The 25,495-nt window shown below is 43.3% G+C and overlaps 1 protein-coding gene across 1 annotated transcript in view; it reads left to right on the top strand.

Moving 5' to 3' along the window:
• The first annotated feature begins 2,090 nt into the window (after nucleotides 1-2,090).
• Nucleotides 2,091-25,495, top strand: part of CACNG1 (calcium voltage-gated channel auxiliary subunit gamma 1) — a 41,626-nt gene continuing 18,221 nt past the window's right edge. The window contains exon 1 of the mRNA XM_020811194.3: nucleotides 2,091-2,467. Within this exon, the coding sequence (XP_020666853.1) occupies nucleotides 2,224-2,467 (244 nt within the window). The 5' untranslated portion in view covers nucleotides 2,091-2,223. The remainder of the gene's footprint in view (nucleotides 2,468-25,495) is intronic.

The raw sequence follows: 25,495 nt of genomic DNA, 5'->3' as shown, positions 1-25,495 counted from the left end.
GTTTAGGGACAAGCTAGACCATAGTTCAGAGCTAATGAATTCAAATCTCATGGATTTTAGCAGCCACTTTAATGAGGTCCAAGAGATCACCCACACTGAGCATTTGGTTCAACTTTCTTTGTACTCATGATTCTGGTACTGTTTCTCAATGATGACACAATTCAGGGCTGAAACTAGTGGCAACAGAGTCAAAGCGAGACAGAAGAAAAAAAAACATATTTCCTGTTTATTTTTTGTCCTGCATGGCTCTGGGTTTGATCTAGTGCAGGGGCTGCTTCTGTGGACCCTAGAATTGTGTTGTTCTGTGCTGATCTTGCACTCTGTGGGTATGGCGTTATCTGGCGGGTATTTTTCTGCCCCCTCTCCACTTCTCTGTGCCCTCTGGGCAGGTAAAACAAGGCGGGAAGGAAGAGAGAAGGTGGAGAAGGCAGGCAAGATGGGAGGGCAGTCACTGCGGGGTATGAGTTGTCAGGTCTGCAATTTTGGATGAATGTGGACAAGCGATGCTGAGGGTGACCCAGCGTATTCAAGAATAAACACCCTCCCCATGTGTGGATGCTGATACTGAAATGATCTATTCAAATCTGCAACAAAAATACCAGAACCACCCAGAATAACCTTAAAATGACCAGGGACAACACCACAGTGTGGACAAGCCTTTCATTTAGAACCATCCCAAAATATTAGATGAGTGCCTGATTTTCAGGAGCAGATGGTGGGGAGCAGGATTTGGATAAGGTGGAAAGGGAATGTGATGACATTTCCCTTTGCCGATGCAGGTCCCCACCCAGTGTGGGGGGTAGGGGTTCATTTTTGTCACAACTGCAGCATTAGTGAGGAAACGATTCATTCTTTCCCAATGTGATGTACGTAGTCCCTCGTCTTTCTCCCACCCTAACCCTGGTTTTTTTTGCAAAGACAGAAACTGTAGTGGGAACAACACACTGAGGGGAAAGCAGGTAGAATTCACAGCAACAGTTATTGCACATGTCACATACCCTTCTATGGCTTACAAATGGCGTCAATGCACACTTTTAGGTCTTCCCTCACTACCCCAACCAGTGGGAGACGCCTCAGCGATAGACAGAACCAGGGTTGGGGCAGCAAAGCCCTCACCTACTTGAAAATGGAGTCACAGTCGCTGCAGCTTGAGCAAGAACAGCATCACATCCTCCTCCCCCCCCCCCCCCCCGGTCAGCACAGGGAAGCTTCCCATTACCTCAGCACTAGCTGGTCAAATGATGATGTTATTGCCTGGGGTGGGCAGCTCACGTGGCCCCATTTTCACCACATATGGAGCAGGCAAAGACTCTGTTGCCTTCCCCAGTGCTGTCAGTAGTCGGGAGGCCAGCCAGCACTAGCAGGTGCAGCTGAAACTACACGTCCTATTTCAATGTGAGGAACCACAGTAAAACAGGAGCGGCGCTGGAAGGCAATTCATGCCTGTTTGCTGATAACCCACAGTAAAAAGCTTTGCTGTGGCTTATTGCAAACATAAAGTTCTCGCCTCAGACATATTATCCTGCTATTCTTGTGTTTGTGCAAAGTGTCAGGGGAGAGGCCAAGAAGGCACTTCCAGCATTCTCTGTGGCTTTTTTTCCCCTTGCCCTATGAGGAGCAGACGTCCATTAAATTGTGCAAAACGAAAAACCCTCACCATCTATGCACAGCTAAGAGTCCCAAACATAAGCACATGTGGCAGAATTCAGCTTTCCTCGGTGGCAAATGGGGATTAACCTTGTGCCAAAGAGCTGTTGTACCACTGAAGGCGTTTGAAGAGGCCAAAGTGCACATGCACACAGCCCTGGCCTGGGTCTTGCTCTCAGGGTGGTTATTCACAGCACCGGTTCCATTTGCTTTAAGACAGCCGTTGGGATTCCCAGCACAAATCCCAAAAGCAGGTATGACACTGTAACCGGAGCAGCCCTCCGTGACTTTGCCCAATCTGTGCATTAATAGAAGCCTTGTGCACACTCGGTTGAGTCATTTGATATATCTCAGCAGCTGTACGTGCGGCTGGCTGCCCGTCTTCCTCAAGGCCTCCCTGCACCCCACCCCCTTGCAGCCTACTCCACTTTGGCACTGGAGGGCTGACATTTGAAATTGCTTAGCTACGCCAAGACTTTGGAAGACGGCTCAGATGCCCTGCTGTGTTCCTTGCCATAGGCAGACTGATCCAGGACCAGCCATTGCCCACTGCCTCTTGGCCTACGTCTACTAGCCATGGATGAAGCAAAGGCTTTCAAAGTTCGGGTGACTTTTGCCATTATTTTGATTGGCGTGGCTTTAATGTTTACAGCCGTGGTGACAGACCACTGGGCAGTGCTGAGCCCGAAAGTAGAGGAGTACAATGCGACCTGTGAAGTGGCTCATTTTGGTCTCTGGCGGATCTGTATAAAGCGGATCTTCATGAAAGAAAATGAGACGGACAAGGATCAGGGCTGTGGGCCAATCAGCCTGCCAGGAGGTAGGTGACCCTACATAACTGCCTTGACGAGGCACTGGAGAATATCCAGATAACTTGCAAATGTTGTTTTGGAGCTACAACTCCCAACATACTCCAGACAGTATGGCCATGCCAGTCTTCTGGGAGTTGTAGTCCACAAAAATAACCTTTACAAGTGGCATTACTATCAACAGAGATGCTTTAGAATGCTGAAGGGCATGATGGGAAAAGTGAATTACAGCCACCCATTTTGCTTTCATGCATCTCTCCTCCCGGCTTCCCTGAGGTTCCTTCTGCTGCCCTCACATATATTGTATGAATGTTTACTACAACATTCACCAGCTGTCTGACTCTAAAGGGAAAGCAGCAGGGAAGGCAGAAAGCAGAGAAAAGACGGAACAAGAGGAATGCTTTCTCCAGATTCTTTGATCACATGAATGCCAGGGAACATACCGAACTGACAGAAACTTTTATTTGGAGACAAGGGAAAATAATTGAAGTGTGGCCTACATAACCCCTATGCTATCAACCCCAGTAATGGCTCTAATATTCATTCAGCAGTATTTTTGATTTGGGTAATTATACACACACACAAAAAATTTTTTTTAAAAGGCCAACATATAAAGCTAGTCTATCTCTGGAAGTTATTCTGTGATTACTTAAGATAACATAAGGCCATGGTTCAGGGGCTATTTCATTGCATTTTAAAAAAACTAATAGTTCCATTAAAGTGGAGAGAACAACAGTTAATTCTTTCAAGCCTAAATGTGTGGTAGTGAGAGCGTCTCACAGATCCAAAATCCAGGAGGGTCTCACATGAGCAACAAGGAAGCAATTGTGTGTGTCGTATTACCTAGTTCTTTGCAGAATGGATGGGAAGGGAAAGAAAAAGGCAAAGAGGAATGTTTTTAAAATGGGCAGACAATGTACGGTTGCTACTCTTCAGTAACAGGCAATGTTAATTTTCTTCTCAAAGGCTTCTGTTCAGATAACAAGCTGGCCGGAAACAGGGAAAGATACTCCTTGGGACTGCCAGTAGCTACACTGTAGATGGGGGTATTTGGGGGGGTTGCTCTAGAGCAGAGGAGTAACTTTTCTTATCTTTGAAAACTGGATATCAAAATGTGTACATAAAGGACTAGGATTTTTCCAGCTGGGTCTTCCTAATCCACATATGTGTTCAGGGTCCAAATAAATCCTATATGGCTGAGAATCCATGGTTGATATTATTTCCCCAGGACCCAGTTTGGTCCATAACAGCCTCCTTAAAATGAACAAAAATAGGTTGTGGAAGGGAAACCTAAGCATGAAAAAAAATTGGAAGTTCACTTTCATTTTTGTGGTGTTTATGCTTGTAACAGCTGGCTGGGTAGCTGGTTGAGGTGTTTGGCTTTGGAGGTTGGGAGATCGATTCCCTACTGTGCTGCCTGTGAGCCATCTGTGTGGCTGTGGGTCAGCTGCACAGTCCCCGGGTGCTCCCAGAAGAAGGGAGTAGTAAACCATTTCTGATTATTCTGTACATGGAAAACCCTGGAAGCCATCAGTCCGAATTGACTTGATGGCACCTGATGATTCTTACTATGTTTGAAATGGTTTGAAGACTGAATCTCATTTCATTGCAAAACCAACTGTCCCTGGAGGCTTCTAAGAGGGAGAAAGGGGCATTTTCTACAGACCTCCCTTCTGAGCATTGGGGCACCCTGGCCCCACAAAAAAAAAAGCCTTGGGGTCTGCCCATGCCCCCTCTCCAGCCCATCCAGCTATACAAACACAAATCTATGACTGAACACAGATACGCTGTGTGGTCTACACCGAAACATGAAGAGCATATTGGATTACTTATAAATGCACATATTTATTTATTTATTTATTTATTTATTTATTTATTTATTATTTATTTATTTATTTATTTATTTACTTACTTACTTACTTACTTACTTACTTACTTATCTAAAATACGTTTACGTTGCCTTTCTCCTTAAAAGGACTCGAGGTGGCTTGGATCATTAAAAGGACAATATTTAAAAGCTAAAAAGCAGTTGTTGTTGTTTAGTCATGAAGTCATGCCGAACTCTTCATGACCCCATGGACCAGAGCACGCCAGGCCTTCCTGTCTTCCACTGCCTCCTGGAGTTGGGTCAAATTCATGTTGGTAGCTTTGATGACAATGTCCAACCATCTCGTCCTCTGTCGTCCCCTTCTCCTCTTGCCTTCACACTTTCCCAGCATCGGGGTCTTTTCCAGGGAGTCTTCTCTTCTCATGAGATGGCCAAAGTATCCAGCTCTCACTTCCATACATCGCTACTGGAAAAACCATAGCTTTGACTATGCGGACCTTTGTCAGCAAGGTGATGTCTCTGCTTTTTAAGATGCTGTCTAGGTTTGTCATCGCTTTCTCCCCAGAAGCAGGCATCTTTTAATTTCATGGCTGCTGTCCCCATCTGCAGAGATCATAGAGCCCAAGAAAGTAAAATCTGCCACTGCCTCCGTATCTTCCCCTTCTATATGCCAAGAGGTGATGGGACCAGTGGCCATGATCTTAGGTTTTTTGATGTTGAGCTTTAGACCATTTTTGGCACTCTCCTCTTTCACCCTCATTAAGAGGTTCTTTAATTCCTCCTCACTTTCTGCCATCAGAGTGGTATCATCTACATATCGGAGGTTGTTGATATTTCTTCCAGCAATCTTAATTGGGGCTTGGGATTCCTCCAGTCCAGCCTTCCGCATGATGTATTCTGCATATAAGTTAAATAAGCAGGGGGGCAATATACAGCCTTGTCGTACTCCTTTCCCAATTTTGAACCAATCAGTTGTTCCATATCCAGTTCTAATTATTGCTTCCTGTCCCACATACAGGTTTCTCAGGAGATAGATAAGGTGGCCAGGCACTCCCATTTCTTTAAGGACTTGCCATAGCTTGCTGTGGTCCACACAGTCAAAGGCTTTTGTGTAGTCAATGAAGCAGACATAGATGTTTTTCTGGAACTCTCCGGCTTTCTCCATAATCCAGCACATGTTAGCAATTTGGGCTCTAGTTCCTCTGCCCCTTCGGAATCCAGCTTGTACTTCTGGGAGTTCTCAGTCCACATACTGCTGAAGCCTACCTTATACAGTAGGATTGTGAGCATAACCTTGCTAGCGTGTGCAATGCTTTTTTTCCCTAAAAAGCAGTAGATATATAAATAGTTATATTAAAAACCTATGTTAGGAAGACAGCCCATCTGCTTTTTCCTATTTCTGTGCCTTTATGTTCACTAGCTCAGAACAGAGCCATCAAGGCAGGGTGAATTCCAGGTCTTATGAACTGTGGCCTCTGGGGCCACCAAAGAAATTTACATCCTGTGTGCTGTAGGAGACTGGGCATGGTAGAAAAATTGCACCACGCTGGTGAGAAGAATGAATAAGACACATTACCAAAAAAGAAGGGCAGAAGAGGACCTAGATTCTCATAAAATACAAGTTTCTCTACCTGTACATGTGTGTGAGAAAGAGCATACACACATCAGTGCAGATTGGGAGGTCATGACTCAGTTTAAAGGGGAATTCCGTACATCTCACATTCAGGAAGAAGGCTATGATTAAGAATCTAGGTATTTCTACTCAGGCTGAGACCACACAGGTACATAGTATCAGATTTGCTGCAGAAGTAAAATAGATGCATTCAATTTTTTTAAAAAAATGATTGTATGACTCTAAGGCCAGTAAAAATCACCCCAGCCCTTTTTTGTTTCCAAGGTAGATGTTTTTTTCCCCTCTCCTGCCATTGGGGGATTCTGCTTTTTTCAAGCCGGAGCGATTCAGTGTTTTTCTCCATGTAATTAGTTGCCTCATTCTCCAAAAGGACTGGAGGACATGACTCTGGGTGGCATTCTGGCGACATACCAAGCCAGGCATGAGAACACCACCCTAGCAATCTTTCTCCCCTGGTTGCCCAAAGTATTGTTCTTTAAAAAAAAGAAGAAGAAGAAGACAAACTAACTAGATCACCTTATCATTGCACTGATATATTTATTAGTTTATTGCTAGATCACCTCTACATGGTCAATAAAAGAGGATAATAATCAATATGAAAGAGAAACAACTCTGAAAAATAGCAGCAGACTATGTTTCCACAATGTGTGTGTGTGTGTGTGTGTGTGTGTGTGTGTGTGTGGGTGGTGTGTGTGTGTGTGTGTGTGTGTGTGTGTGTGTGTGTGTGTGTGTGTGTGTGTGTTCTATGGGGAGTGTTTTCCCTGTTTCCCTAGTGCTGTGCAACACTTCTAGCAGTCCTCCCGCTTTACTATGAACTATAAAAGGAGAGTTTGGGATCAGCAGAGGGCGGGATCCAAGGAAGCGGGGCTGTGGCACAGATCAAACTGCATCATACTGAATGGCCAGTGTAGACCCTGGCACTGAAACAAGCAGTGGTCTCTGTGTGACCACATAATCCAAACAGAAGTGTGAAATAGGGTGTGAATCAAGCTTCAGTATCATTGCAGCCTAAGTCTGTTCTCCAGCTGCTAACTGTGGGTGAGCCCACTATTCTTCCTGCCTACTTTTCCTTTAAGAGGGACTTACCTTTTCAAACAAGAGGGGGTACATTAAAACACAGAGGATGGTCTTCTGTAAAGTAAAGGAGAGGAACAAAAAATAAGGGGGGTGTTTCCAAGTAGAGGTAACAGATTTAAAGGATTTCTGTTCCTTTGCTCTGTAGATAAGAGAATGTTGGCAGGTATGCCTTAATTAACCTCCATACAAGAGGCTGCTGCCATGATCCGTCCATGGTCTCTCTTCTGCACAACTCAGAAAGGGGACCCATGGCCTCTTTTCCTTTGATGTGTAGGATGATGTCTCCCGGGGCTGGGACAAAATAGAATCTGAAACATATGATCTGGGTTCCTTGTAATATTTGAACAGGTCTCGTAGGGATGGCTGTAAAACGGGGGGGGGGGGGCAAGTGTGGGAGAGCAAAGTTCTGGCAGCAAGAATTGGCACCATGCACTGTGCTCCTCCTCCCACCCCACCCCCATCTGCTTTCTTTAGATCTCTACAATGGTATTGCCCCTCCATTTTCAGTACAATAATCATACCTGTATGGGTTATTATTATGTATTCTCTGATTTCCTTTCCTTTTCTTTTTTTAACTCACAGATCCAAGGTCTGGATTGCCTACAGGGACAGGGGGTGTCATACTTTACCCATGTCAAACTGTACCGTGTACACGAATTTGTACTGCATATTGTAGAATAATGCATAGATCTGAAAGTATGGCTGAAATCCTGTTGCTGGGTGCAGGAAGTTGCAAATAGAGTAATCCTTTACGAACCAGTGGAACTTAAGGAGGCATAGACTCACCAAATCCCCTGACTCAATGGCCTGCTCTAGTACGACTTAACTATGCTCAGCAACAGGTCTTCACCTTATGTATCATTTTGTGTGTTGTGACATTTGCTTTGGAAGATAGTCTTCGTACAAGGCCATCAACAAAGCAACTGGTCTCTCCCATTCATTGGTCAAAGGAAGCACTTTGCCCAGGCCACCAACCATAAAAGGGCCGCAGCAAAACTTGGAGCAACGCATGAGGCAGCAACATTGCATTTGTATCTGATCCGATAAAGGAACAGGCCCCCTTAATGCAAGAGTAACATTTAACCCTCTCTCCCCTAAGGTGGTTTTGGGGGTACTTTTTATGTTTAACTGCAAAATAAAACCATCTCAGTCTTGTTCCCGTGACATCTGTCTTGACCAGACCAGACCAGAACGTGTGGAAGGCAGCCACTTTTCACATCTTGCAATGCCTGTAATGTCCAGTTATCAAGGCAATGGAGTTCTCTCAGCATGATGAGAAATCTGGACAGCTGCCTTCCCCCCGCCCTGAGCTGTGGTACAGAGGAGTATCATTGGAGCAGCCAAGAGAGTCTCCCTATGCTTGGTGCTGAGGGATTATTCTATGCCAGTTAAGGACAGAACAGTCTCCCTGCCTTAAGCCATCTTACACGAGGAAGGAAGGTAATCACAAGTAATAGACAGCCCGAATAATAAGTAAGAAAACCATTTACTTTGAAGGTCCAGTTAAGGATAATGATAATGAGCTGCAATAAGTACAGCAAAGCTCAATGAGCAAGAAAACGAGCTACTTTTGCCAAGCAAATAAGTCCCAAGCTCTGGGCTCCAGGCAGTTACCTGTTACCCCGATCCCAACTGATCCTACCTTCTCCCTCATCATCCTGTCAGTGGTGAGGCAATACTGCGCTTTCTCCCCAATTATACTCAGTACAGTCCTTTTCTAGGATTCAGTTTTGTTGAATCTCTAGTCCCCAGAAGTCAACAGGCTTTTTCCTTGAAGGGAAATCAGCCTTCCTTAAAACACTATAACCAATGTTTAAGGAGCCAGGCCTACTTCGTGGTTATTTGCAACTTGGCTCAGGCAGTCCTGTTCCTCTGGGCCCCATTAGGTCCTGTCAGCCATGCTGGACAGTTAAGGCTGGCTCTGCCTTTAGGCGAAATGAGACAGTAACATCAGGATGCAGATGTTGAAGAGCATTAGCATTCGTGAGGAAGAGAGCTGTGTGAGCCCTTTGGGCCACCCTATACCTTAAGCATGTCTGTGACACTCAAGTGTGGGCGTGGAAGCTGTCACATTGCCAGTGTTGGAAATAAGATTCAACTGTCCATAGAGTTTGGTTCTGCACATGGAATGAGAGGGGAATACGATCTTGTCCTCAGGCAGTCCAATGTCCTTTCCTTCCTCTCGGGAATGGATCGTGCCTCATCTGTTGCCCTCCAGCAGACTATTCAGCCTCTGTGATTTGTAATGCATCCTTTTCAGCCCACCAGGTGACTTTTCCCCACCCCAGCCCCATTGTAAATTGATCTGATACTATATAGTTTCTCCACCTTTATTCCAACAAATCAAACAGAAAACTGGACTGATTTTTCTTATAATGTCCCATGACTGTCAATTGAATCTGACTCCAGAGCCAGTCCTCATTTCCAAAGCTGGACCATCCATATCAACCAGGTAATTTTGGCTTGGTTGCACAACTCATAAGAGAAGCAAAGATGACACCATGAGTTTCTGGGACCATCCTACATCCCTTACTACCCCAACCATTGAACTAATGGAGCCATAACTGTTGGCCTCCAGGAAGAAAGAAGGACATTTACAAGTTGGTTCTTTCCCCCAAATCTCCCATCTCTCATCTTATATGCCACAATTGAAACATCCAGTTCAGTCGAACAGCCCCCTTTGTGGGGGCCTAAAATACCCAAAGGTATTTTTGCCAAAGGAGGAGATCTCAGCCAACTGAACTGTCCTCATTGAACAACTATCTCCCTTTTTTAGGTTACTCCAATAAACACAGTGGTATTGTAAAATAATGTAGTGTAATGATATTTGAGTGATCTATTATTAATACTTTTACCCGATGTAATATTATTAGCGTAATATTCCTCTACTCACATTGTTTTTAATTGGATGGTGGGGAAGAGCTGGCTGCATCGGAACATATTTTGCCAAAACTGAGCAAATAAACACAGTTCAATTGTGTTAATGAGCTAATGAAAGTGTTAATACCTTTTTAATGATGATGTGAGAATCTAACAACAAGTACAACACACACACCCTTTGGAGATTTTTTCCCCCCTGGAGTTATGTGACCGGCAACTGTAATGCTGTGAATGTTTTTTTTCCAGTGAACTTTCGAGATAATTGTCGTGGTTTGTTTGGTGCTTGTTTTTAACCACACTTTTCCCCACTTTCTCTTTGCCTGTGATTAGAAAGAGAAAGCTCGCCGTTAGACAAATTGAAAGCTTTCAATTTATTAGCTGGAAACTTAGCAGATGATTGCAAAGCTTCAGCACTTTAATTTAATTCTGCACAGCATTGGATGTCTTGGTGGCAGTATAAAAATAATAAAAGATAATTGCTGGGAGTAATAAATTACAGTATCTGCCATTCAGAAGAAATATGAACATTTCCAAGCGTCTCAAATGACAGAGAGTGGAGAAGAACATGCGCAACACAGCTATTTACAACAGAGTTTAGTAACATTCTGGGAATGCCCACCGAATCCCTCTATAGATACCCCTCTCCCCATCTCTGGTAGGTACTCTAAATTCTGCTCACGCTTTTCTGACTTAGCTCCCAATCTCTAGAATTGCCTATTTGTTTACTGTGCACATTTGAAAGGCAGCGGACGGGTGTATATATCTCAGCTATGTATCCATGCAGGCATATGCTGGCATCTGTCAAAGGCAGCAAATACACTTGAGCTGCCTTGGTTATGAATCTGCTTTATTGAGACAGCTGATTATTTATGAGCTTTAAATTTATCCCAGTGATACGTGATGGAGGCCGACTTGTGCATTTCACCTAGACACTGTTATTGCAGGGGAAAAAAGAGAAGCAAGTAGAATCTAGGCATGCCTGTGCAGACAAGTGTAGATATACACACCGAGAATGGGCTCCATCAGTGGGAAGGGGAAGGAGGTGATTTCTCATCCTCCCTAGCACTCCTGCCATCTGCACCACCTGCACCAGAGGGTCGAGAGACTGTCTGGAACAGACAAAGGCAGGAGGGAGGGTATGGGAATATGCAGCGGGGAGAAAAGGAAGGGAAAGCCATGTTGCAAGAATTGATGTCTGCTTGTACAGGATTAAGCTGGCTGGATAGCTCAGTGCTTTAGGTACCTGGCGGTGGAGCCAGAGGTTGGAAGTTCAATTCCCCCACTGTGCCTCCTATGAAGTAGAGCCAGTCTGTGTAGCCTTGGGCAAGTTGCACAGTCCCAGGGCTCCCCCAGAAGAAGGGGATGATAAACCACTTCCCAGTATTCTCTACCTGGAAAACTCTGAAAAGGGTCACCATAAGTCAGAATTGACTTGACAGCACATCATGATGATGATGATGATGATGATGATGGTTGCATAAGATTCTATTCTACCCATACTTCAGGTAAAACACATGGAGATTTGATGGCAGACTGCCTTTATAGTAGCAGTTGTATACTACGGGCAAGACCTGATCTACCAAAGGGGACCTAGATATATCTATAAACATTTAATAGCAAAGAGCACATTTTAAATAGAAATCCCTTATTGAGGAATCTTGCTGTAGATCATCTTTACAGAGAGAGAGAGAGAGAGAGAGAGAGAGAGAGAGAGAGAGAGAGAGAGAGAGAGAGAGAGACTCATTTTTTTCAGATCTATGGACTTGACTTCCACACCGCCTTTTCAATTGTGTACCTGTGCTCATGAAATAATGGTTTAATTAGACTCTCTCTTGCAAACACACAGATATATTATTATAGTATAAGAAACAACTCCTGGTTGGTTGTGAAGATCCACAAAGAATCCTCAACCCAGTAAAAGTTTCAGAGGTACATATTTGTCACCACCACCATAAACAACAAGTGAATTCATTTCCCTCAATATGGAATCTAACCTCCCCATTCCATTCAGAAGGTAGAGACGGATGTTTCAGGGAATCAAACGATGCTGTTCCTCTTTGTCTTCAGTGGTGTGTTAATTGGCATTCAGAGACAGTAAGGCATTAAACAGCAACAGGTCTTCATGTAAGCCGTAGACATCTATTAGCAGAAACAAACGCTGTAGAAGTGTTAATAGGATGTGTCTAAGTAACAAGGACGTGAGGTGTGTTTTGTTCCTTGATAAATAAGAGAGAGATTTCCCCTGTCACCACAACTGCGGCCACTATAACTAGAGCAGGAGGTGGACGAGCCCATGGGCACAACTCAGGGAACCAAGGAAAAGAAAAAGCTGGACTGGAATCAGAGCTGCCCCTTCTGTTGAGAGGAATTTCAAAATCAGTGTGCAATATGATGAGCGAGACATTTGCTGTATGCTAGAAAATATGTACAGATCCTGAAAGACACACAAGACCCTGGAGCCCCTAGAGCCAAAGGAACAGTTGAAAGTAAAAAAGGATTTGTACAGTGTTCTCAGAACCATAATGAATGAGGGAAGGGGTTTATTAGGAGCTCTGTACCTTGATCTCATTTTCTGTTATTCAGCATACAGTAGAGCTTTCATTTAGCGTTATCAGCTGTGTATCACAATATTTCATATCATTATGAGTCCTAAATCTCTCTCTCTCTCTCAGGGCCGGACTGGGACCAAAAATCGGCCCTGGCATTTAGAGCACACAGGCCCACCTGTTGTGGGCTCCATTCACGATATTGTGGCGCGCTGAAAGGGCGTTGCTGGTATAGTGGTATTGGTACATGCTTACGAGTTTTCCCTATCCCAATCATTGCCCTGGTTGTATAAATAACAAGAGCATCAGGAAATCTAAACCTATAAAATCATCACGTTTAACAAAAAGTGTAATTAAAATTTAATGTTTAAATTTGTCAATGCTAGTGCTCTCTAAACAAAAAACACCAACAGTACAATGTGAGATCTTATAGCTATTTTAATGTATTGAAACATTAGATCATTAAACATAACTGCAACAAAACGTTCAATGTGAACAAACCATAAGTAGCAGATCCTCCTACATCAACACTTCCACCAGGAACAAAAGGCTCGCCTCAAGAACTTTCCACCTCATTTATGATTTGAACATTTTAAATTTGAACCCTACTAATACTGGAAAGACTTAGGAATGATACGTTATCAAGGAATAAGAAGACTTTGCAGGGCTTCACTACTCTCTGCAACTCTGTTGATGATGGCATCCACATCAAGACTCATGAGGATTTCTTTTTCTGTAACCATTAACATGAATGAATCCAAATGGTCCTGGGATACAGTATTCCTCAGTCGATTCTTGATGAACCTCAAGGTGGAGAAGCTTCTCTCACAAGCAACTTGAGTAAATGATAGAGTCAGTAGGAATTTGTAGGCTAGACCTATCACATTATAGGCATCTGTTAATAAATTGTAGCGCCATAGAATTTGATAGCAACAAATGGCACAGTTCTTACATGTTGCACATGGCTTATTTAACAGCTCCACTTCATCAAATTGTTGACTTAGATCTTCCATGGGCGTTTCTCTTGACACCCTTACAGTGTATTCTTCTAGCGCTGATGTCTTCAATTTGTCCCAATGCAAAGCTAGACTAGTTAATTCACACCGCAAATTTTCAGCTGTGGCATTCTCATTAAATTTGATCAAGACTTTACTTAAATCTTCCATTGCAGATATATGAAGCCCTTGTTCTCTTATGTTTGAAAAGTTCCTAGGGTCTAGGCATGCATAGTCGGCATACAGTGTTTCACTAGCAAGAAAACGTCGAGTTATGCTCTCCGTGATTACATCAAGGATCACATTGTGTACTTGTTTTGTTTTTTTCTTTCCCGGAACATATTAATCGGTTTTCAGTGTATTCCTATGGGAAATGGTGCCTCGACCTACAAACTTTTCAACTTGCGAACACCATTCCAATATGGATTAAGTTTGTAAGCCGAGGTACCACTGTATCATTTTCTTGAAGAAGTGAATGACATGTTTGAATAAAAAAAGGTTCCAGACCACATGGATACTCTCCAGGAACCCTGGAAAATATGGTTGTGGGGCCAATTCAGTATTATAATATAAATCTACATTATAAAGCTACTCCTAGCAGAAAAAGAGGCATCCTAAGAACCACCTAGTATCAGCACTACTTCTTATTCCTATATAAGTTTGAAGAACAAATGAACTCTCTACCTCAATTCCCTTTTCTGCTTTCTGATTCAGAAAGGTTTGACACATGTTAGCATGACACTTCCTTGATTTTTTAAGAATGTGTAAATAGAAAGTTACATATAAGTATACAAGCTAGGTGACACATGTAGCCCAAAATAAGCATCCTCTGCCACACATCTATCTTCTTTTATACAGAGAATGCTGACATTTGATCACAACTACAGAATGCCCTCTTGATGAAAAACTTAGCTACTTTATCAATTCATGAATACTTTTTATTTCCTCGGGCTTTTAAACAGCACAAACTTCAAAGTTTGGAACTGATGCATTTTGTCTTCTTATCCTGCCCTATGTTGGTGTTTAATTAATTTTTTACATAATATTTGTATATTTCAATTCTGCAAGCCATCTGAGAGGAACTGTTGAGAGGGCCACTAAAGCATGGAGTATAAATTTTTAAAATGCAATCCATAAAATAAATATTCTTGATTTCCTGAATCTATTCCTCACATACTTCTTGTGTAACAGTATCAACATGCCATGTTTCTATGAGTTGATCCGGCTTCTTTCACTTAATACATTTAACACTGTGGACATGAGAACTGACAATGGAACACTGTGTTTAAAGGGGACGAGTCTACAGCATTTCACCCGTGAGAATTGTCTGAACACCACTTCCACCTAAGAACGCTATAAAAGAATGGCACAGTGTACTCTGATGACAAAGTCATCAATAATAGGGCTTGAAGAAATCCATAAAACAAAACCACATTTGAGAAAATGATGCACTACATATGGTATATACTGTATTATATGATGGGTGCTGAAGAATTAAGTAATATGTTATGCCATGATTGAAGGTAAACTCTTGGGGAGCCAGGGACTAACTATTTGTTTCTTTTTTTTCTGTTAAAACAGTAAAAATTATCATAAAATCAAATTCTTGCACAGTCAAAACTCGACAAGATGTAGTCACCAAGACTGCAAAAATTTGTCTTCCTCTTTCATTGTCCCAAGAACATTTTCACTTTCTTACCCTCTACCAACAGGACACATAAATGGTATTTACATAATGAGAGAGAGGCCTCTCTCTTTGATTTCATCAAAACCTTTTCCTAGTTCCTTTGGCCAAAATAAATCCGTAAATTAAAAGATTTTACACACACACCCTGAGAAAAGACTTCAAATCCACAGGAAAGCTTCAACAATTCTTCCAACTGATCATCTGTCCGATTCCACACTTCCAATAATCGCAAAGCAATCAGTGACAACAATTACAGTACAAGAGGTTCTTGGAATGGAATGAAGAATGACGCTCCCAACCAAACTCCATTTATTGCGATGGTGGTATTTTAAAAAGTCTTGCTATTATGTCTAGATAGTACTGTATACTTCTTTTTAATATTGTTAAAACAGTGGCACACTGAATAGAATCAGCCAAAGCATTCTGTCACTATCATGGATGATGGGACTAAGCATCCTCCCTCACTCCATTAGCATTTCTGGACAGGAAGAAAGGATTTTCCTTGAGGCTGGGAGGTGGCAAGGAAGGAAAACGCATTAAGGGAAGCGAAGGAGAATTCACATGCACACACAAAAAGGAAAGCTGCAAAAGCTTTCCTTTCTTGATAGCGAGTCCTACAGTTACTTTCGAGTAAAGATGCAAAAGGGGAAGGCTGCAGACAGATCTATTGGCCACCAATTTTTAATCTTCCCTTTGCATGGATCCCAACAGCTTCGGGAGTCTTTTTTTTAAAAAAGCCGGATAGAGGCGACTAATAGGCTTTAAAAATAAGATTATAGAGATGGGAGGGGGGCTGGCAGGAGCGGGGAGAGGGAAGGGAAAGAAAACGAGTGAGAGGAGGGGGTGGGCTACCTTCTGAGGTATGGAAGGTGGTGGTGGGGAGCAAAAGGGAGCTCTCCTCTCCTCCCCCCCCAAAAAACACACCCCCAAGGCAACGCCCTAAAAGTAGCGACGAAGCGGGGAGGGCGACCCACATCTCGGGGTTGTGTAAGAAATGGGAAATCCGAGAGGAATGGGCACTTACACGGGCACTCACACACACAAACTCACACACGCACACGCCCGATCTGTATGAAGCACGTGTTGCCCACCCGTCAGGGTGGGGTCCGCGGGAGAGAAAGGAGGGCAGCGGCTGAGGGAGGGAAGAAGAGTGGGATGGGATGGTGGGCAGGTGTGGGGAAAAAGGAAGCGGCGGCGCCCCCCACCCCACCCCCGGGCAGACTGACTCACGGGAGCTGCCGGTCTGCGGCGGTCCCGGTTCCGACTCGATGTAACTGAGCAAGACGGGCAAAGGGAGCCCGCCCGAGCCGGCCGGGCCAGCAACACTCCAGGCGCTTGGGGGCGGCCAGCCGGGCGCGGCGGTGGCGGCGGCGCCTCTTCCTCCTCCTCGGCCGGGATAGAGAAGGAAGAAAGGGGCGAGTCAGGGGGTGCCTCTTCTCCTTCTTCCTCCTCCTCCTCTCGCTCCGGCTCCCCTCCGCTGCCGCCGTCGCCCTCCGGCTGCTCCCCCTCAGCGGCCGGTGGGGAGCTCCGCTCCATCTTCTCTGGAGGCAGGGCCGGACTGGGACCAAAAATCGGCCCTGGCTGAGGCAGGAACCGGCCTTCTGACCATCGGCCCTTCTGGCATTTGCCAGAATTGCCAGATGGCCAGTCCGGCCCTGCTCTCTCTCATTTTGTGTGTGTGCACGTCTGCATGTGCGTGCGTGCCTACATGTTTGTGCTCTACTAGATATTACTTCTGTACCAGTCATAGATTCCAAGGTGTAGGGAACATGTGAAGACTCCACAGTGTTTAGATCTTGTGTGATTTGCTGGAGTCAATCCAAAGCAGTATACAGACAGGACAAGTGGCACTCTGACCCAAGGCCTTTTATTTAAAAAAAAACCCACACAAGAGTGTGCCTGTGCAATTAAAGGAGCCTTTGTATGAATCTGAGAGACAGGAAGATTTGTCCTCCCCTATATGACCTATAGGAGGACGTAGTGGCGCTGCGGGTTAAACCGCAGAAGCCTCTGTGCTGCAAAGTCAGAAGACTAGCAGTCGTAAGATTGAATCCACGCGAAGGAGTGAGCGCCCGTCGCTTGTCCCATCTCCCGCCAACCTAGCTGTTTGAAAGCATGTAAAAATGTGAGTAGATAAATAGGTACTGTATTTATTTATTGATTGATTGATTTGATTTGATTTGATTTGATTTGATTTGATTTATACCCCGCCCATCTGGGCGACTCGTCCACTCTAGGCGGCTTACAATATAGAATAAAACAATAAAATGCAGAAAAGTACATAATCGTTCAAAAACAATTGTAATAAAATAGAAAGATAATAAAATAAGGAAAAATAAGAAAAGAGATCAGGTATTGACTGGAGGGAAGGCCTGGATGTATAACCATGTTTTTAATTGGGTTTTAAAGTTTCCCAGCGTAGGGGCCATGCGAATCTCCGGAGGGAGGTTGCCACTGCCGAGAAGGCCCAGTTTCGTGTTTTCTCCTTCCAGGCCTCTCTTGGTGTCAGGCTCCTCAGCCTCACCTCTTGACTCGCACAGGTGATCCGAGTAGACCTTGGTGGGAGCAGGCGTTCCGCCAAATATCGAGGTCCTAAACCGTTTAGGGCCTTATAAGTAAGCATTAAAACTTATAAGGTACCACCACGGTGGGAAGGTAATGGTGTTCCGTGTCTAGTCATGCTGGCCACATGACCATGGAAACTATCTACAGACAAACGCTGGCTCTATGGCTTGGAGATGAGGATGAGCACCATGCCATACAGTCGGACACGACTGGACTAAACGTCAAAGGGAACCTTTACCTATATGACATATAGAGTGACTACTTATGCATTGCCAAAAAAATAGGGACATCAGTACAAAATGTAAAGAAATGTATAAGCAGTTATACAAGCAGAATAAAAAAAGAAACAGGGCACCATTAGTCCTCTATTTTTTTTTAAAAAAAGAATACATTTAAGAGTATTTCTTGAATACTCAGGTAATATAGCCAGTGTGAATCAAACAATTAAAAATTAGTCAACAACATTGCAGGACATTCCTTTAGGCTGATGTTAGGCTAAACAAAAATAGTCTAAAAGCAGAAGGAGGCACAAAAGCCCCAGCCTGCGACATATTGCAGTTTTCAGAGCAGTAGAAAATGTAAACTGATAGATGAGCCCTGCCTTAGGTGAAGCAAATTGATGCATTGATATCTGAATTGTGCCATTAAACCCATTCAGCACAATTTGTTAACCTATGTTGATTTACTGACAATGCATCTTTCTAAAATGTAGCTATAAATGGACATTAGAGCAAACTGAATGTCAATCCCTTTACGTCTTTGCATTTGCAGAAAATGGAAATGAAACAGCTTTCAGAATCAATTTATTATGATTCTGGTTACTTAAATAAATTTATGCAAATTTATTTAAGCAAAACACGGTCCAGGCAATGTCACAACTTGTCCTGAGTTGTTCAGGTCCTGGCTACAAGGCAAATATCTTAGAGCCAGGCTTAGGAAAAATAGGGTGCCATCCTAGGTCATCTAGACTGAACCACCTAGTGAGCTTACAGAGACCCAGTTCCTGACCTCTACAAGGCTGGAGGTTGCTATGGGTGAACAACACCCTTGCACACATGGAGCAGGTGTGAGGATTCTGGCCTCCCCTGGAACAAGGTTAAGGTTGTGTTCTTTCCAAGCACTTTCTCCAAAAGCTGAATCCTTGCTGGCAGGGACTTTTTTTTGCTCCTTGCAGCCCAAATCTCACAGGTGTTCCAGTTGTGGCCTGCTGTTGGTCTTCTCCACATCCCTCCAGGCCATGAACTCCAGTGGGCAGAGATCTCTCCACGGGGCTGAATTAGGCTCCCACAAGGAAGTCCTGGTTGACTGAACTGCTGATGCAACAGATCATGATATGAGCAGGTCAGCAGAACAGGATTCTTGCCTTAAGTACCAGCCTCACACCACTCCCACACTTTCCCCTGTGGATACATTCCACAGGAAAGTGCTCTCCACGTGCACCTTGAGGCTGGTATGTTCTAGGTACTGTATATTTGTTCACTTACATGCCTGGAGCTCTTTTGGTGACAAGGACAGCCCAGCCCATCCAGTCGGCCAAAGAGCCCCTCTTACAGTCTTCTCCTGCTTGACCTGGGCCAGTGCCAAGCCTGCCTGGCCAACTTCTCTCCATTGCTGCCCAGACATTAAGAAAAAGTTTCCATGGATCTGGATACTCTTACATCTGAACTCTAGGCTTGGCTAATAAATAAGTCTTTCCCCCCTCTTCCAGTTTCCCAACAAGGATATTATAGGTAATAATGAATGTAACTTGTTCTTCATAAGTCTCAAGGCACCCCAGTAATTTAAACAATCACTTTAAGGTTGTTCTGGGTTTTTCAGGCTCTTTGGCCGTGTTCTGAAGGTTGTTCTTCCTGACGTTTTTGCCAGTCTCTGTGGCTGGCATCTTCAGAGGACAGCAACCTGTGCTCTGGTGTAGTTTGCTTGGGAGTGGAGTATTTATGGCTGTGAGATAGGCTTTGTCTTCTTCCTGTAGATGGGTGATTAGTGTGTATTGTTGTGGGTGTATTGTTGTGCTAAGGGGAAGAGATTATCTGTTCCTGTGGTTGATGGCTGTCATTAGCTGGTCTTTTGTGTGTAGTGATCCCCTGTCCTTCTGGGTGGGTAGAGTTTGTTGACCTTTTGCACACTGTATTTTTGAGAGCTGGGAGCCAAGTTTTGTTGAGCTTCATACTTTCCTCTTTTTTGTTGAAACTGTGCTTGTGCTTGTGGATTTCAATGGCTTCCCTGTGCAGTCTGATGTAATGATTGCTGGTGTTGTCCAGTATTTCAGTATTTTGAAGTAGAATTTCATGTCCAGTTTGTTTCAGGGCATGTTAAGCTACTGCAGATTTTTCTGGTTGTTTTAGTCTGCAGTGTCTCTCATGTTCTTTGATTCTGGTGTAAATGCTTCGTTTTGTGGTTGCAATATATACCTGGCCACAACTGCAAGGTATCTGGTATCCTCCTGCAGTGGTGAGGGGGTCCCTTCTGTCCTTTGCTGACCATAACATCTGTTGTATTTTTGTGGTGGGCTTGAATACTGTTTGTAGGTTGTGTTTTTTCAAAAGTTTTCCCATGCGGTCTGTGACCCCTTTGATATATGGCAGAAATACTTTATTTGTGGGTGGCTGTTTTTCTTCTTCAGTTCGGTGTTGTTTTCTAGGTTTGATGGCTCTTGTGATTTCCTTTTTGGAGTAGCCATTTGCCTGTAGGGCCCAAATCAGATGGTTGAGTTCAGTGCTGAGAAACTGAGCTTCACAGTTCCGATTTGCCCGGTCTACCAGTGTTTTGATTACGCCTCTTTTTTGCTGTGGGGGCACTTTAAGACTCAAACTAGCAACTATTCTGTTCTTCTCACAGCTATCTAGAACATTTACTTCACCATGGCTGGGAATCCACTCCATTATGTCACAATGGCAAGTTGAGATTCAGTGTTGTATTACACTCATAATGTATCATTTCCTCTTTTTACAAGCAATTAAACAAAATATCTAGAAATCCAGTGGCCAACCTTAGGACAATGGTTAAGTTTTGCAGGATTAAGATATATGATTTCTGGAGCATCACAAAACATCAGGAATGTAACAGGGCCCGCTAGACCCAGGGCTTTTCACTAGCAATGTCTAGGAAAGAGCTCAGAGAAAGTCACCTCTTACTTCTAGCTCTGCTTTTAGTGCACACTTGCTCCAGTTTTAGAATCTGAATGAAGCCTTTATCATGTGGTGGCTCTCAAAGGAGGACTACCTCTAGAGAATGACATTGTACAAAAACCTACATTCTCTGTAGTGAGAATGCACGACTGTGCAATACACCAGATCTATCATTTCTCTTCTGTTCTTTCCTTTCCTTTTGCAGCAGTTCTTATTTTTAGTAGTTCACTGCAAGTATTCTGTAGCAGCTGCAATCCTTTGGTAACTTACTGCAAGTGTTAAAAATCACTACACACACACACACACCCTGCTCAGTTTGGTGTCTCCCCCCACAGCTCAGTGCTCTAAGACCAGCTTGTCCACCCGCAATGCCAGCCCTTACCCTAGGCATGTTTCGCCCATGAGAATTCCAACCATTTCCTTTCAACTTGACAATAAGGACTTTTCTTTTGAAAAGAGTATCAAAGGAGGGGACATTTCAGAGAAATTCTCATGGGAGAGGGTCAGGACTCCTCTGTGTTTACCTCACAAGGTGGTTGTCTTGCCTTGCACAATCAGCTTTGCGATAGACAGTAGCCTGTCCAGCTTCCCTCACATCTGTGTAAAGCTGAGGAAGAGACACCGTCTAGTAACTCTTCCTACCAGGCCTTTGTTTCATATTGAGAAGTGCAGCCAGCCAAGGAAACTATAGGCAGAACAATGAAGGTATGTGTTGTGACGAACACGGGTTCGAAAACACACGTGTACGCTTGGACAGAGAGCAATCAGGAGTTTGCACATGCTAAAATGAGCTGAAGAGTCCAATTTCAGCCAGCCATGCTACAACACTCCTTCTCACAAGTCTGCCCACATAAGAACACCCTGGTACTCTCAGATATTATTGTTAAAAGGTCAAGTGGGCTTTGTAGTCCTTAGCCTTAACTTGCACCACTGACAGGACTCTAAGTAAGCTAGGCCGAGGCAGCACTCTCAGATGACCCTATGGCAAGTGTACTGTTCAGGAAACCAAATGAGTTTTATAATCTTTATTTTATTAAAGAAAAAGCATGTTACTAAGCCAAATTAAACCAAAACAAATAATCTAGTATTGTGCTGTTTAGTTACACAGATGTAGTGAGGCAAAGAAAACATGAAAAATATAAAAGAGTTCAAAAATCTTACAAAAGACAAAAATAATCCATGTAGGTCATGACAAGGCTATAGTCCTCAGTGATACTATAGAATAAAAATCCCTAAGCAAAAGTAAAAATCCATTATATGTCCCATAGTCCTTAGAAAAGTAAAATCCAGTAAATATACCATAGTCCTTACTAAATTACAAGAGCATAGTCCATATGGAGTATTCCAAGAAAAGAAGTCCATAAGGAATATTCCACAGAACAGTCCATAGAAAATAGTCCATGCATAGTCCTTAGGAAAAATCCCATAAATCTCAAAGTAATCCAGCAAAGCATAGAAACCAGTCCATGTAGGTAGGCCACCAAACTCTCTCTCAAGACATCAGGGTAAGTCCCAAATGGCTGAAGTGTAGGTCACGAAACACTGAAAGGTCGGTCTTGGAAAGACAAAGTCCATAGGTAAAAAGTTCCTTTTTCAAGAGTAACTGGCAAGGGCCTAATGCACCTTCCCACGATGTCATCCAATCAGAGTTCGTTACTAGGCAAACAGTCCTGTTACATCACATGAATTCTTTCTCATACACACCAGATGTTATTTGGGTTACGGTGGTGTCTCAAAGAGTCACAACAATTTCCAATTATCTAATCACACAGAGTCCTTCTCAGGCCTTCAGAATAACATTGTCTCTGCTCGCCTAGAAAACAACTTGTCAGCATAGCACAGATACTATATACAAAGAAACAAAATGGAACCTCTCTGGCTCACTTCATAATTACAAAACCCATATGCCTTTAAAAGATTTTTAACTTAAAAACCCATCTCATCACAAGCCCCCTGAAGATTAACAAAATTCCTAAACAATTTAAGTTTTAATTTTGATAACTGAATAAGATGAGATGTCATAATTAAGCAGTAACAAAATAGAGAAAGATATTAACATGAGCATAAAGTAATACATTTCAAATATGATTCCTAAAATAGCAAAACAATTAATACATGAGAACTATCATAATTACAGTATTTACCATACATGAGAGAAATTTGCCTTAGACACTTCTACTAGTCTGAAAAACAGAAGAATAAACATGTTAGTATACTTAATCAAATACATCACTCTGCATATGCTCAGATAATACTCTAGTCATCAAACAGTAAAATAGTGAAACCAGGGTTAACATCATAATAACTTGACAATCTAATATACTGATATGTAGTAATAATAGTGAAAACACTCTAGGTATGCTCAGGAACATAGCCATACAGAATAACAAGAAAATTAAACATCAGAGCTTTAACAATTCTAGCCATTCTCTCCCCTTGCATCTGCACTAAACACTCGAGATAAGCAGTGGGGAATTAACAGTAGATGTTCAACATCAAAATTATATTTTTGCAATCTGAAATACCACTGCACTAATCTTGGGCTTCGATGTCTCTGCTTCTCTAAGAATGACAAAGCATTTTGGTCTGCTTGAATTGGATCAGGGCTGCAAATTACAAGGTTGCCTACACAGCCAATCACATAACATAAATCGCCAAAGAATTCATCAACCAATTTCTGAAAAGTAACATAGGTATTTTCCATTCCAGGTGCTAGTTTTCTGAGTTGGTAAATTCCTTGAGGGCAAGTAAATGATGTATAAGGGCGATGTTCCTCTTTAATTAAAATCTGGTAAAGCCTTTCAACAGTTCCAGACACTAAATTGCCCTTAGACTCTTCTAGATCTATAGGAACAGAAACAGCAGTAAATCCTTCATTGACTGTAATAAAAAGTTTCACCACATCAGTTTCTCCCGGTGAATTCGAGAAGACGTTTTGGGGTTTAGCTAACACAGGCTCCAATATCTGTCCTGGGCCAAATTGATCAATGCCTTCCACGCCTTGGTCTAGAAATGTCACACCTCTGGACACATGTATTGCTGAATTAGCTGTGCTATCAGGTTTGGTCACAAGAGGCCGCTGTTGCAACAAAGTTTCCTCGGGAGTACTCTGCATAGCCTCAGAAACAGTATCAGCATTCTCACCACTTCCTTGGAAAATAGGCTGTTGAAAATAAGTATTGTCCCAAACCTCTGCCTTTCTTTCTGAAGATCTTTCTGAGAAGATTAACTGTGGTACTGGGCCAAATTTTTCAGATATGATCTCCGTCTCTGGAGAAACATCAGTACATTGTGATCCCAAAAAGTTAGCGCTTCCCCCTTCATTGGTTGTGTTAGAAACAGTCTCACAATGTGAAAGTCCATGCTGCAAGGTCTCTGTACAAATAACTCCTCCAGTAACATTACTCAACGTCTCTGCCAACCTAACAGGGTCTGCTTTCGCTGTTCCCTCTGGGCTAAGAGAAGGGGGGTTGGTTGAGATCTGACATGCATCAAGATCTGCTGACACAAGTCCTGTTGCTTCTAAGCTCTCAGTCCCAGCAATTGCTTTATTACTTTGGAAAATCCCTTGCTCTCCTTCTTCTAGCAAACCCATAGTCTTCTCCCGAATTATTTCAGAACTTCTCACCTGTCCTGTGCTCTGAGAAAGAGCTGAGGTTGGTTCTGAGCTGATTTCCAATGCACTGCAATGGTCGCCCGATGTTAATTTCCTCAAGGACACAGCTTCTCGGGAAACTTTTTCCTGCATTCCTTCCTCTGCGCGCGTCTCCAGGGCCTGTAAATCCTCTGTTTGGACGGACGATGAATCACTGTCTTCTCTGGAATGCTCCTTAGCATTCCACTGGGCCTCGTTAACTCTTTCCACACAAACATCTTGCATCTCAGGGTTGCTTCCAACTGTATGAAGCGTCTCATTGCAGTAATCCCCAAAGGAACCCTGCTGAACTTGGAAAAACCTTTGCATCAAGCCAGGTTCTGTGCTAAGAAAACGTTTTAAAAGGACGTTTTCCTGATAAAGCTCACGTATCAGGAAATCTCTTTCCCTAATTTTCTGCTTGGCTTGCTCGAAAAATCTCGAAGCCATTTCTAAGAGTATATCTACGGTTTCTGACTGTTTTTTCTCCTCCATATCTGCTGGCCCTCTAGCCTTGGCTAGGTCAGCGAAAACAAACAAAAAGGAGAGAAAAAAAATTTAAAAATCTCCTCTGCACTTCTGACCAACTGCTGTCCCTTTTGCTATCCTAAGATAGGCGAGAGAACAAACAGCTGTCAAACCAAAATAAAATTAAAAATCTCTTCTGCACTTTCGACCAACTGCTGTCCCTGTGACCCTAAGGTCTGTGAGAAGACAGACAGCTGCCAAAACCAAAATACTGAAAAATCCCAAAAGGAAGAGAAAAGAAAAACTGTGATCACTTTGTGAACCCTAAAGTTACAGAGATGACCAATGACTGAACTGGGTGCAGATAGATACCTCCAAGATCATAGGGCATGACTCTAGGCCAAGCCAGATGCAACTAGGTACCCTGCTAGATCCTAAGATCGTAGTGGGGAGACCCAGAGCTAGTCTGGAACACGGCCAGGTGCTCCGGCAAATCCTAAGATTATAGGAGTACGCTTAGGCCAAAAACAAAAACAAAATACCTGGATGCAAGTTCCAAAACAACATAGCCAGAACAAAGTGGCCAGAGTCATTTATG

The sequence above is a fragment of the Pogona vitticeps genome, chromosome 2, assembly GCF_051106095.1.
Source record: "Pogona vitticeps strain Pit_001003342236 chromosome 2, PviZW2.1, whole genome shotgun sequence".
In the NCBI taxonomy this organism is placed as follows: domain Eukaryota; kingdom Metazoa; phylum Chordata; class Lepidosauria; order Squamata; family Agamidae; genus Pogona; species Pogona vitticeps.
The sequence above is the reverse complement of the archived record's forward strand: the minus strand, read 5'-3'. Positions and strand labels throughout refer to the sequence as shown.